At 34.9% G+C, this 14380-nt stretch overlaps 1 protein-coding gene across 17 annotated transcripts in view; it reads left to right on the forward strand.

Moving 5' to 3' along the window:
- The window catches only part of LOC128179822 (uncharacterized), a 223312-nt gene extending 214904 nt beyond the window's left edge, over window positions 1-8408 (forward strand). For 9 of the 17 annotated variants that reach the window (XM_052847454.1, XM_052847462.1, XM_052847458.1 and 6 more), the window contains one exon: window positions 1920-8406. In XM_052847454.1, coding sequence (XP_052703414.1) covers window positions 1920-7414 — 5495 coding nt within the window. In that variant the 3' untranslated portion in view covers window positions 7415-8406. Of the gene's footprint in view, window positions 1-1919 lie in introns of all 17 variants that reach the window. The other 8 variants (XM_052847464.1, XM_052847465.1, XM_052847457.1 and 5 more) reach the window with 3 other exon arrangements.
- Window positions 8409-14380: the final 5972 nt, after the last annotated feature.

Raw genomic sequence — 14380 nt, forward strand, 5'->3', positions numbered from 1 at the left:
TATGACGACCAAATGCTTTTATAAATTCATGTCAGTTATAATACACATCGTATATGGCAACTCTCAGCGATCAATTAAGTATACACTTCCTTGATCTGTGACGTTAAATGAGGATCATGATGCAATGTTTTCCTATAGAAAAAAACCCATTAATTTTATCAACATACCTAATTATAAATACTATGTTTTGAATTATTGACTTTAAAGTTGTCTTTACCTACGCATTTAGAAATAATTAAAAACAATCCAAACGTATAAAAGAGTTTGACAAAGCCAACCTAGTAAGTATCCCTAAATGAAAGGCAGATTATTTTTATTGGGGTAAATATTCGTCAGTAATTTATGCTTCGAGCTATAAGATGAAAACAAAATGTCCCGCTGTTTTAAAATGATTCACATGCGCAGATCTATAGGAGGGGGGGGGGGGTCCAGGACCCCTTTCCCTGGAATTTGCAAAGATAAAAAATTGCAATACATATCGATTTAAAGGAAAATGAGTTTTAATTTCATGAAAAGGTTCGACCCCCTCCCTCTCTAACGGAAAAAAAATTCTGGATTCGCGCCTGATCTCGAAATAAAATTTCAGTACATTGCTTTTAACTTGATACGGAGCAAAAATACCCATTCCTCAAGTATATGTCTATTCATTCACATGGGTCAAGTCCGTTATGACATAAGTTTGACATTTTGTGAAAATTTATTTCAAGCAATATCAAGAACTTGAAATCCATCAAAATAATATTTGTGTTTTTAAGCCACCTTTATCTGAGAAGAAGCACACTTGTATTAATGTTTAGTTTGGAAAACTATTTTCAATGAGGGTCACGATCAGCCACAAGGTGTGGTTGAATTTCCCCGTCGAGATATACCGACAAAATTTATTATATAGAGTAAAATTCCAGAAGGATAGTTTCTAACCACTCAAAATGGATTTTTCTATTTACATAAGGAAACTTTCGGGTTCTGTTCCACTATAATGCATCAACCGCTGTTACAAAGTTGTACTCAATGCTAATTGTTTGGTTCATCATACATGCACGACATATTGTTAAAGTGTATGTGTATACACTATACAACAGCTTACAGTATGAACTTCGATTGTTAACAGTTATATATAAAAACAAGTAAGTAGTATAAAAACATATAGATTTCTAAAGAATATAATGCCGTTCATTTTTTAAAAATAATTTTTAATTCATGTATTTTACTTTTAGCCGGGCTCTGCTGAGAGCAGAGTCTTGGCTGTTGGCAGTCAAATCGCCAATGTCACTATATATAAAAAGCACAACTTTAAAAGTAAACAAAGAACCAAACACCGTCAAAGTAAAAGCTTCCGCTATACCAAATAGTTACATAAATTGCCACGGTTTGTTACATTGTTGGCATTTTGTTTCTTTTTTAATTTCGAGAGATTTGTCTATCTTTTATTGTTTTCTTATTCATAACGTGTTTTAAAAACGAGACTAGCCATTTTTGACATATACAATGCGTATGAATTTCCATGAACTACTTTGCTGCGCGTTGAAGAAATGGGGATTGAATATATAACACTTGTTGCAAAATTCAAGGTAGCAACTGTTGAATTATTTCTACTAAACATATTTTTGTTTATATTTGTTTATAGCTGCTTACAAAATCTGGTCGCTCTCTGACGTTTTGCCTGACATTAAAAGAGAGAGAGAGAGAGAGAGAGAGAGAGAGAGAGAGAGAGAAAAAAAGAGAGAGAGAGAAAGACATAGATTTTCAGTTTTAGCTACACATAGTACAATAAGCATAAAGACAAACCTAAAGAGCCCGGTATTCAGTTCTTCAGTACTTTGAATTAATTATGTAACCATTGGGTATATAAATTCCTAATTCAAGATTAAGGTATTATCTATTTTTTAATGTTAATGAGTGTTGACTATTTCTCATTCCAGAATCACAGATGGAAAAGTCCATTTTTGACCAATGGGAGCAGGACGAATCTTGTTTTATTTCAACAAATGCTTGTGAAGAAGTAGAAAAAATAATCAAAAGCAGGAACCTGGTTATAGTGGGTGGTCACTCAGGATCCGGAAAGTCAGCCATTATTCAACACATCGCACTCAAATACAGAAAGCAGGGCTGGACCGTAAGACGAGTAACGGAGGTAAAAGAAATTGTGAATGAATATTCTTCAAGTCGATTTCAAAAGAATAAAACCATTTGTGTTTTTAATGATCCACTGGGAAAAGAATCCTTTGATGAAATATTGAACAATTCATGGCAAAGATATGAGGAAGAAATAACAACTTACTTAAAGACAGCAAAACTTTTTATGTCATGCAGGAATTACATTATTTCTGAGAGTAGGATAACACGCTATCTCGTTCAGCATTCAGATATCGTAGATATCAATAATGACCAACATAAACTTTCCAAACAAGAAAAAATCCAAATTTTGAACATATATATGTCCAGTCTGAATTTATCAAAAGAAGAATGCAATCGTATTGTTAAAACTGAAAGGTATTTTCCGTTACTGTGTAAATTATATTCGAAAAAAAAAGAATATCTAGGAAACATATTCAAATTTTTCGAAGAACCTGTTACAGTTTTAGAAGGAGAAATATCTTATTTCAAAAACAAAAACAAAGAAAAATACTTAGCTTTAGTTCTTCTTGTTCTTTTTAATAATAAGATTTGCATTGGTAATCTCTTAGAAAACAAAGAATACACCGAAGAGTTTAAACATGGGTTAAACCTCTGCGGATTTAATAGTATGGCACCTTTTGAAGTAGGCAACAATCTTGACTCCCTGAACGAATATTTGGTCAAGAAAGTAGGCGACACGTACCATTTTTATCATGACTTTGTAATGGAAGTTACTACGCATGTGTTTGGAACAGATTATCCCACTGAAACAATAAAATACGCCGATATTGGCTTCCTCAGAAGAAGAGTAAAATTGGGAAATTTTGACAAACACGACGACTCGTTCACTATTTATCTAAGTGACAGATACATTGAGAAACTTGGAGAAAGGCTTTATACTGAACTGTTTGGAGAACGCGTGGTAGATGTCGTACTCAACCCTTGTCTAAAGAATGAAAAAGTAATCGAAGTACTGCAAAAAAAGATAGCGGGTCATCCCGAAAATCACTATATGCTACTTGAAACAAAGAAACTTACAATTGATAAACAAAAACTTGATTTGACTTCTAAAACAGTACTAATGAATAAACTTGAATTTCTGGAATTAGAAAATGAAGTATCGCCATTGTTTGTTTTGATTGTATTTTGTCATACACAACTTTCGCTGTATTGCTTGAATTTTCTTGAGCAAAAGCATACCGACAACAGCTGTTTTTCTGCAGTGTGTTGCAATGGTTCAACAGAATTGTTTAATTATGTTTGTAAAGACCACGCAGAAGAATCTTTTAATAAGACATGGGGAGATTTATGCCATATTCACATTGCATCCTTGTTCCACAATTATGACCTACTTTATAAGCTCATTAAGGAAGGTGTACATGTCAATAAAAAGATTGACAATTTCGGTGGTTGGACGCCCCTTATGTTAGCAGCTGGTAACGATATCCGAGAAAACGATAACTATAACCATAGGGAAACAGGTGCAGAACGAAGGGATAAAACTGTACAACTTTTACTGAGTAATGGAGCAGACATTAATTTATGTGACGAGGACGGAACCAGTCCTCTCTATATAGCTTGTCAAAACGGACATGATAGCACTGTACAACTTTTACTGAGTAATGGAGCAGACATTAATTTATGTGACGAGGACGGAGCCAGTCCTCTCTATTTAGCTTGTCAAAACGGACATGATAGCACTGTACAACTTTTACTGAGTAATGGAGCAGACATTAATTTATGCAACATAAACGGAGCCAGTCCTCTCTTTATAGCTTGTCAAAACGGACATAATAGCACTGTACAACTTTTACTGAGTAATGGAGCAGACATTAATTTATGTCTAAAGGACGGAGCCAGTCCTCTCCATATAGCTTGTTTTGATGGATATAATCGCACTGTACAACTTTTACTGAGTAATGGAGCAGACATAAATTTATGTAAGAAGGACGGAGCCAGTCCTCTCTATATAGCTTGTCAAAACGGACATGATAGCACTGTACAACTTTTACTGAGTAATGGAGCAGACATTAATTTATGTGAGGAGGACGGAGCCAGTCCTCTCCATATAGCTTGTGAAAACGGACACAATCGCACTGTACAACTTTTACTGAGTAATGGAGCAGACATTAATTTATGTGACGAGGACGGAGCCAGTCCTCTCTATTTAGCTTGTCAAAACGGACATGATAGCACTGTACAACTTTTACTGAGTAATGGAGCAGACATTAATTTATGTGAGGAGGACGGAGCCAGTCCTCTCCATAAAGCTTGTGAAAACGGACATAATCGCACTGTACAACTTTTACTGAGTAATGGAGCAGACATTAATTTATGTGACGAGGACGGAACCAGTCCTCTCTATATAGCTTGTCAAAACGGACATGATAGCACTGTACAACTTTTACTGAGTAATGGAGCAGACATTAATTTATGTGACGAGGACGGAGCCAGTCCTCTCTATTTAGCTTGTCAAAACGGACATGATAGCACTGTACAACTTTTACTGAGTAATGGAGCAGACATTAATTTATGCAACATAAACGGAGCCAGTCCTCTCTTTATAGCTTGTCAAAACGGACATAATAGCACTGTACAACTTTTACTGAGTAATGGAGCAGACATTAATTTATGTCTAAAGGACGGAGCCAGTCCTCTCCATATAGCTTGTTTTGATGGATATAATCGCACTGTACAACTTTTACTGAGTAATGGAGCAGACATTAATTTATGTAAGAAGGACGGAGCCAGTCCTCTCCATATAGCTTGTCAAAACGGACATGATAGCACTGTACAACTTTTACTGAGTAATGGAGCAGACATTAATTTATGTGAGGAGGACGGAGCCAGTCCTCTCCATATAGCTTGTGAAAACGGACACAATCGCACTGTACAACTTTTACTGAGTAATGGAGCAGACATTAATTTATGTGACGAGGACGGAGCCAGTCCTCTCTATTTAGCTTGTCAAAACGGACATGATAGCACTGTACAACTTTTACTGAGTAATGGAGCAGACATTAATTTATGTCTAGAGGACGGAACCAGTCCTCTCTATAGAGCTTGTGAAAACGGACATGATAGCACTGTACAACTTTTACTGAGTAATGGAGCAGACATTAATTTATGTCTAAAGGACGGAGCCAGTCCTCTCTATTTAGCTTGTCAAAACGGACATGATAGCACTGTACAACTTTTACTGAGTAATGGAGCAGACATTAATTTATGCAACATAAACGGAGCCAGTCCTCTCTTTATAGCTTGTCAAAACGGACATAATAGCACTGTACAACTTTTACTGAGTAATGGAGCAGACATTAATTTATGTCTAAAAGACGGAGCCAGTCCTCTCCATATAGCTTGTTTTGATGGATATAATCGCACTGTACAACTTTTACTGAGTAATGGAGCAGACATTAATTTATGTCTAAAGGACGGAGCCAGTCCTCTCCATATAGCTTGTTTTGATGGATGTAATCGCACTGTACAACTTTTACTGAGTAATGGAGCAGACATTAATTTATGTGACGAGGGCGGAGCCAGTCCTCTCTATATAGCTTGTCAAAACGGACATGATAGCACTGTACAACTTTTACTGAGTAATGGAGCAGACATTAATTTATGTGACGAGGACGGAGCCAGTCCTCTCTATTTAGCTTGTCAAAACGGACATGATAGCACTGTACAACTTTTACTGAGTAATGGAGCAGACATTAATTTATGCAACATAAACGGAGCCAGTCCTCTCTTTATAGCTTGTCAAAACGGACATAATAGCACTGTACAACTTTTACTGAGTAATGGAGCAGACATTAATTTATGTCTAAAGGACGGAGCCAGTCCTCTCAATATAGCTTGTTTTGATGGATATAATCGCACTGTACAACTTTTACTGAGTAATGGAGCAGACATTAATTTATGTAAGAAGGACGGAGCCAGTCCTCTCTATATAGCTTGTCAAAACGGACATGATAGCACTGTACAACTTTTACTGAGTAATGGAGCAGACATTAATTTGCGCAACAAAAACGGAGCCAGTTCTCTCCTTTTAGCTTGTCAAAACGGACATAATAGCACTGTACAACTTTTACTGAGTAATGGAGCAGACATTTATTTATGTGACAAGGACGGAGCCAGTCCTCTCTTTATAGCTTGTGAAAACGGACATAATAGCACTGTACAACTTTTACTGAGTAATGGAGCAGACATTAATTTATGTCTAGAGGACGGAACCAGTCCTCTCTTTATAGCTTGTGAAAACGGACATAATAGCACTGTACAACTTTTACTGAGTAATGGAGCAGACATTAATTTATGTCTAGAGGACGGAACCAGTCCTCTCTCTATAGCTTGTCAAAACGGACATGATAGCACTGTACAACTTTTACTGAGTAATGGAGCAGACATTAATTTATGTGACAAGGACGGAGCCAGTCCTCTCTATGTAGCTTGTCGAAACAGACATAATAGCACTGTACAACTTTTACTGAGTAATGGAGCAGACATTAATTTATGTCTAGAGGACGGAGCCAGTCCTCTCTTTATAGCTTGTCAAAACGGACATAATAGCACTGTACAACTTTTACTGAGTAATGGAGCAGACATTAATTTATGTGACAAGGTCGTAGCCAGTCCTCTCTTTAAAGCTTGTGAAAACGGACATAATAGCACTGTACAACTTTTACTGAGTAATGGAGCAGACATTAATTTATGTCTAGAGGACGGAACCAGTCCTCTCTATATAGCTTGTGAAAACGGACGTGATAGCACTGTACAACTTTTACTGAATAATGGCACAGACATTAATTTATGTATAGAGGACGGAACCAGTCCTCTTTCTGTAGCTTGTTTTTACGGACATGATAGCACTGTACAACTTTTACTGAGTAATGGAGCAGACATTAATTTGCGCAACAAAAACGGAGCCACTCCTCTCTATATAGCTTGTCAAAACGGACATAATAGCACTGTACATCATTTACTGAGTAATGGAGCAGACATTAATCTATGTACGAAAGACAGAGTCAGCCCTCTTATTTATGCTTTTGTGAATAGACATTACGAAACTGTTAATATTTTACTCATCAACGGTGCAGACTCTAGCCTGGCTTGTGGATGGGAAGTCAATCCCGCCTTGGTTGATTGCTATGATAAACAAGACTGCACAGTTGTATTTTTACTACAAAAAGGCAACATTTCAAATAACTTGTATGACCCGGATTCGTATTTTTCTCTGTTTGTATCATGTCAGGTAGAAAGAGTGACAAGAACACAATATTTTAAGAACGAGTCTAAATAATTTCACGTTCAAAATAACATATATATATCATTTGGTGAACTGAGATATTAAATACGAGTATGCAATTCAGGATATGGAAGCACACCTGATGTTGAAAACGGACGTTTTGATACCCCTGAAGGGTCTGTATAATTGTTTTAAAAAAGCAAAGTGATCTTTAAGGGAAACGAGTATATTTGTTTTGATTAACTTTTTATTCTATTTATTTATATATTTATATTTTATTTATTTAGAATGAGAGAAAAGTATAAGATCAGTATATCTATCATTGACTTAAAGTGTTGATATCTACTGTACTACCATATATTGGATAAGTAAATGTATATAATTGTGAGGAGAGTATGATTACAGGTACAACCATCAGTCTACATGAAACAAATGATATCTGCGTACGTTTAGCAGAATTTTATTTCTTTTAATATGTATGTCTTGTGTTTACGCCTGTCTAGTTATGAAATAAATTGATGGAAATAAACCTTTTTTGTTGAGTTGAATTACATGTATATATTACATGTGGTTATTAAAATTTTTAAGTGCCCCGTAAATTAGGAAAGTATCTGGTATTTTAGTAATTATAAAAATATGTAATGTATAATGAAGTTTAGTGTGGTAGGGCATATCGGTATAAATTTTCATTGATCAAAAATTGCAATTCCAACATCCGTTACGTGTGTCAAAGTTCTTTGATATAACTAAAAGTCGGCCTAATACAAAATTATGTAATCTGAGGTTTATTTTCAGTTTGTTTGATATCAATTCAATTTTTAATGATTAAATTCTAGTTTGTGTTTATTTGATCTCAGTCTGATGCTACATGTAATATGCCGGTAAGCATTTCTCGAACGTGAACGAAATGGAAAATTTACTCAAATTGAGCAGACATTCTGCTACTGGAAATAAGATGTCTATCACTGTACATTGTGAGTAATAAAGGGGCCTGACATTTGGCAAACATATTTTTTTCAGCACAACATTCTTTAGCTCTGTAAATAATCGTTAGCTACTAAAATTCAAATTAGTGAGGAAACGTTGAACATTAAACTTAAAGATTGAAATAAAATAAGTGATTTATGGGTCCCTGATCAAAGTTATTTTCCAGTATCTATAGTTTATCAAACGCGTAATATGTTTTACGGTGTGACCGTTGGGGCGAGCGCAGATCAAGGAACCAAACATGTCTCATCATTGTTAAATGCAACGTTAACCCGTGAACTTGCCCCAACCTAAAAAACTTTGGCTTTGTCTCGAAAACTTTATCACCGCAAGGAACCCGAAGTTATCAAACATTTATAAACAATTGTCCATTTTAGGCTAATACACTTAAACAAACTACCACTGAGCATAAATTTAATGTAAAACAGACTTATTAAAATATGTTGAATCAAAGACGTTTGATTTTTTTTTTTTTATAAAAGGACAATCATGTTTTATCATTCCTTAACTTTTTAATAATGATCATTAAAATCAGTAAATAATAAACTGCTTGTCTGAGTGTGTTATTTCCCATTTTGTTCCTTGTTGTTATTTTCCTCTGTATCATCAATGACAGTAAATTAAGTATGGAACTTGCATGTGTATTTACTTAGCCAAAAAATATGATAACAAAACTAATCAGCCGAAGAGTTACCATTAATACTGATACTGATTGCAGAGTACTTACTACACGTTACACCCAGAACATAGAGAGGTTGAGATTTCAAACGTGTACGGGTACGTGTACGTGAACTAGGGGAACCACCTAAATTCTTCGCGAATTACGTCATCAGTTTTTGTGACGACATGGTTTCTACACGTTCTCTAAACTTGTAGAGTGTCGTCTACACGTAAGTACAAACGTGTAGCTTTTTACAACAAATAAAATCTTATTGATGATTGAATGTATTCATGTGATACATTATATAGATTTTTAAGCTTCATTTGCATGAAAATTGATAAGAAATTTACCATTTATTTGGAATTAACTAAATAAATTCATGTCACAAAACTGCGTCGATTTACGTACACAATTATATCCTACAAGATAAGAAATCTCAACTGAATTACAAAAACGTGTACGTGTACGTGTAGTGTTAACACACGTACGCGTACACGTTTTGAATCTCAACCTCTCTATTTATGCTTGATCCACCTCTAAATTTATTGCGCGAAGTCACTGTGACGTCATACTTAACTTTCTATTGCGCTCGACAGTTCTCGTAAATTGTCGGAAAAATTCGGGAAAGGATATGATGTCATATGTCAGCAAAAGTTCGGATAGGTACAGTTTTTTACGTAAGCATAAGTGTTGTTTACTTCAGTGTTTTGAAAATATTTTTGTTTTTATAACTGAAATAGATGTACATACGATTAAGAGGTAAGAATTTTCCTTAGAAACGCTTCCTGTTCCCCCATGTTGCTATGCACCGCAAAGGATTATTGGGATATGTAGAACTATTTCACGCGGGTCCACAAAATTTTCTTTGAACAGATTTCAACTCGAATTTCCTCCGTTTGTACACGTTGTCTATAGAGCTCGCAACGCGAGCGGCGCTTCGCGCCGCCTCGCTAATATGTTTTACGGTGCGACCGTTGGGGCAAGCGCAGCAGGTGATCAAAATGAATTATGATAAATCAATAAAAATAAAAGTAGTGACGTAAAGTAAATGAATTTGAATGCAAAAAAAAATAAATATACCTATTTTTCCAGTACATTTTCATTATTCATAATTCATTAGATTTTTTATTTATTTATATACCAATCTGATTAAAATCAGATCTTTGTAACGCTCCGAAATTCTGATAGTCGCTAACCAAAGTGTAGCGACATCAGAATTTGTCGGAACGGATCAAAGATCTGATTTTAATCAGATTGTTTATATACTGGTCGCACGCCAATATAGAATTTATCTCAGATAAAAATGTTGTTGAATAATAAAGATTTTAACATAATGTACATTGCAGTTGATTTCCTCTTTTCTTGCACCAGACATTTTATTAAACTTACAAATAAAAATTGACTCATCACAGATTCCCCCCCCTCCCCCGTTTAAAAAAAATCAAATTTACGTATAAAAAAAATTTGTTGATCACATAAGGAAAATGGATCCCCTGGGAGCATGTATTATCGTAAATAGTAGTGAAAATAAAGACACTTTTGAGCAGCTAAAGGCATACCACGCACTCCCCATTCCCCAGCCCGATTAGAATTTTTCCTGATTTTGAGAATTTTCTTTTTCTTTTTGCTTATGAAGATTTTTTGAATGATGTTGCCACACCCCATTTAAAAAACGTTCCTGGAAATTACCGTAAATATAGTGAATAAAATAATTGTGAGCATTCATCCAAATGAGAGCAAGTTACAGCTGTTTCCTATCTCTGAAGAAATGTCCCGATTCGTTAGCTCTGCAAGATTTTGAGAAGATTTTGGTATTTATATTTCAGCAGATTTACAATAACTTCTTAGAGTAGTTTCCCCTTATTGTGACGTCAAAGTTCACGTCAGTCAAGTGTAGTCTGTCTCTTTGAAAACACACTAGAAAAAACTACGCGAAAAATACTGTTTGGTTTACTTAAAAAGCATGATGTTCTGGAAATTACACAATTTATCTGTTTCTCAAAAGTTTTACTTTGATTCTCGCGAGATGGTATCCAGTCTAGTGAGATCGGCCGACATTGAGGAATTGCATTGTGGGTCGAAATTTACTGACTCCGAAAAATTCTGTCGGATCAATGTGTAAGAAATCCATTGTGACGTCACTCGAAAGGACGATAACTCCGGGAATTGGCGTTGTTTCAATTCATGTACGTAGTCTTTTATCTTGTTCTCGTGAGAGTGTAAAATGGGAAACCATAATTACAGGGAACTACTGGGACGATTAAAACAAGGCATTACTAGTCCGATTTACTGACGCCAAAAAAATCCGTTGAATGAATGTGCAAATAGTCCGAATTTTCTATTCACACACGCCTTGCCGGTAGAGCTCGCTTCGCGCCGGTGCTGCGCGCCGGCGAGCTGCGCTCGCTTTAACCGTCTTTTCGGCAAGACAATTTCATTACTAGACTTAATATTAATTGAAATTGACTCGAAATAAAGATATACATGTATTTTTGATTATAAATAAGATTTTATAAAAGATTAATTTCTACTCTGTCCCGAGTTTTTGCTTCCACCACTTTTTGCTCGATATTTCAATAATAGTAAATACCTTTGTGCTCAAACTACGTTCATCCACTTATATGAAAAATGTCCGGATTATCTGTTTTGAAACGCCCCCTCTACCGCTTCAGGTTTCAATACACATCCAAAAATTGAAAGTCTACGGAGATTTTGCATTGCATCAGCCATAAATAAGCCCGGATGATAACGTTAAAAAATTGCGCGATGTATTCCGAGTGTATTCCGAATGGAGAAAAGATGTAAACATTTCCCATTATAAATCTCCGTAAGAAAATTGTTTTCGTTCCTGTGAAATTATATGAGTGAAAAGGGATAATTGTTCAATGAAGATATCTTGGATATATTCCCTTTCATCGATTTCAATTGTATTTCTTTCACAGGTATGTGTATTTTTATTTAAAATCATCAAAAATTGATTGAAGCAAAAACTTGGGACAGACTAAAGCCGTAAGGACATCTGGATAACGTATAAGAAAATCAATACAAAAGTGTACAGGTGGGTGGATGGAATGGTTACAAGTCACAAAATTGGATAGTATATACCTTGCTCTAGGTTGCCTTATTTTATAGACGTGAATTATGGAAACATTAAGGAGGCTGGATGGTCAACATATTACGTGTAATCGTCAGGTCAACTTTACATTTTTTAAGATATGATTTGCTTAGCTATAAACTACATGTGATATGTTTTACGGTGTGACCGTTGGGGCGAGCGCAGAAGGAACCACACATCTGTCATCAACCCGAGGACTTGCCCTAACAAAAAAACTTGGGCTTTGTTTGATAACTTTTACCGCCGCAAGGAACCCAAAGTTATTAAACTTTTACTCCAGTGGTCCCTTCCTAGGCTTATACACTTAAACTACCACTGAGCATTAATTAAATGTTAAAAAGACTTATTAAAATATTTAGATTAACACAAATCCGTTTGGTTTTTTTAAATGTAAATACAGTTATGTTTTATCATTCCTTTACCTTTTAATAATGATCATTAAAATCAGTAATTATAAAACAATGAATTGCGTGTCTGTGGTATTTCTCATTTTGTTCCTTGTTGTTATCTGTGTTTTAATTATTTTCCTCTGTGACATCAATTTTGTTTTTAATCTTTTTAATTTTTGTACGCTATATAAGCGTTGTAGACATGTGCCCTCATCCTTTTTAGTGTGTGTTATCCAATATTTTTTAAAGGAAAACACTGATACTGAGTACTTCCTACACGTTACGTCGAGTACAGATGCTTGATCCACCTCAAAATTTATTCACTGAACGTTTGCGCTCGACAGTTTTCGTAAATTGTCGGACAAATTCGGGGTAGGAAATGACGTCATATGTCAGCAAAAGTTCAGATAGGTACAGTTTTTTTTTTTTTACGTAAGCACATGTGTTCTTTACTTCAATGACGATATAATACTGTAGTAATGATGTTTATGACATTCATATTTTAGATTTGACTTAGTCTGCTATGGAGGTAACTTAAGTTTTTTCTCAAATTGGCTAAAAAACATGACTAAGATTTTTTTTGTGAAATGCAGAGATTTGAGTTTTCTCAAATTTGAGAAAAAACTCAAATATTTGAGAAAAAACTCAGACTTAAAGAGGGTCACGATTTTGGTCAAAAATTATTTTTTCGATTTTAATGTTTACAATGCTTTAGTAAGGCATTTTTAATAGGCAACCAAAATTTGAGTGTCATTTGATGAGTTATAAGCGAGTTACAGAGCTTACAATTCTTCGCTATGTAAACAAAGCGTTTGTTTACATTTCGAATGTTGAAGTGAAAATTCCAGTTTTAGACCTAAAATAAATGTGATAAATTTAGGAACTGTTTATTTATGCTTTAAATGAATAATAAGATAGACAAACCAGGTTTAAAAAGATTTTTTACTGGTATATTGAACCTATGTAAACAAAAACAGGGCACGAGCCTTGTTTACATGACGAAGAATTGTGAGCCCTGTATATATCTTGCTTAAAACTCAACGACTAGCACCCAAATTTGATTTGATCATTAGAAATGCATTCCTAAAGCATTGCAAATAATAAAAACAGAAAAATAAAATTTGATCGAATCGTGACCATGCCCCTTTAAGTCTGAGATTTGACTTCAGGTTTTTTTTGTGAAATCGAAGCCAGGTTCTTCTTTCTTTGAAGAAATTTTATCTTCTTCAATTTCGGTTGAGGTAATTTATTTCTTTTTATTTCGATGGTTTCTTTATCTTTATGATGTTTGTTTTAGGATGTATTCTGAAACCTTTATCATTCAATAGAAGTAACTGTTCCACAATCACTTATTCCGCATGGTTATTTCATGTTGTAAAGTCTGAATTTATCGAGTGGCAGTAAATTCAAAATTGACAACATGGCAGTTACAAAGTATTTACATCTACCGAGAAGCCCTTCGGGTTTCACAGGATTTGATCACGTGACCAACCAACCAACTTTATATCCCGGTGAACTTGTATAAATTCGAAATGTTCAGAGCACGTTTTAGACTATATACCACGGTATATCAGACACTCAATGGGATTGTCAGGAAAGATCATTATTATACAGGTAACCTACATGTAGCTTGAATACTCATTCTGGTAGAATAAGTATTAAAAACCATTTGTTTGAAAATGTTGTTTGTTTTAATTTTGTTGCCCTCTCTCGTTGGTTTGGTATTTTGAAGTTACAATAAAAATAGAATCAAGTTTGGGCGGCCTAAATATGTAATGTGTTTACTGCATCGGCCGGTTTAACCGTAATATGGATGAAATTAATGCAGATGATCACTCACTTCAATTCACCGTTTGTATCCATAAATA

Source organism: Crassostrea angulata, chromosome 4 (genome assembly GCF_025612915.1).
Source record: "Crassostrea angulata isolate pt1a10 chromosome 4, ASM2561291v2, whole genome shotgun sequence".
Lineage (NCBI taxonomy): Eukaryota > Metazoa > Mollusca > Bivalvia > Ostreida > Ostreidae > Magallana > Magallana angulata.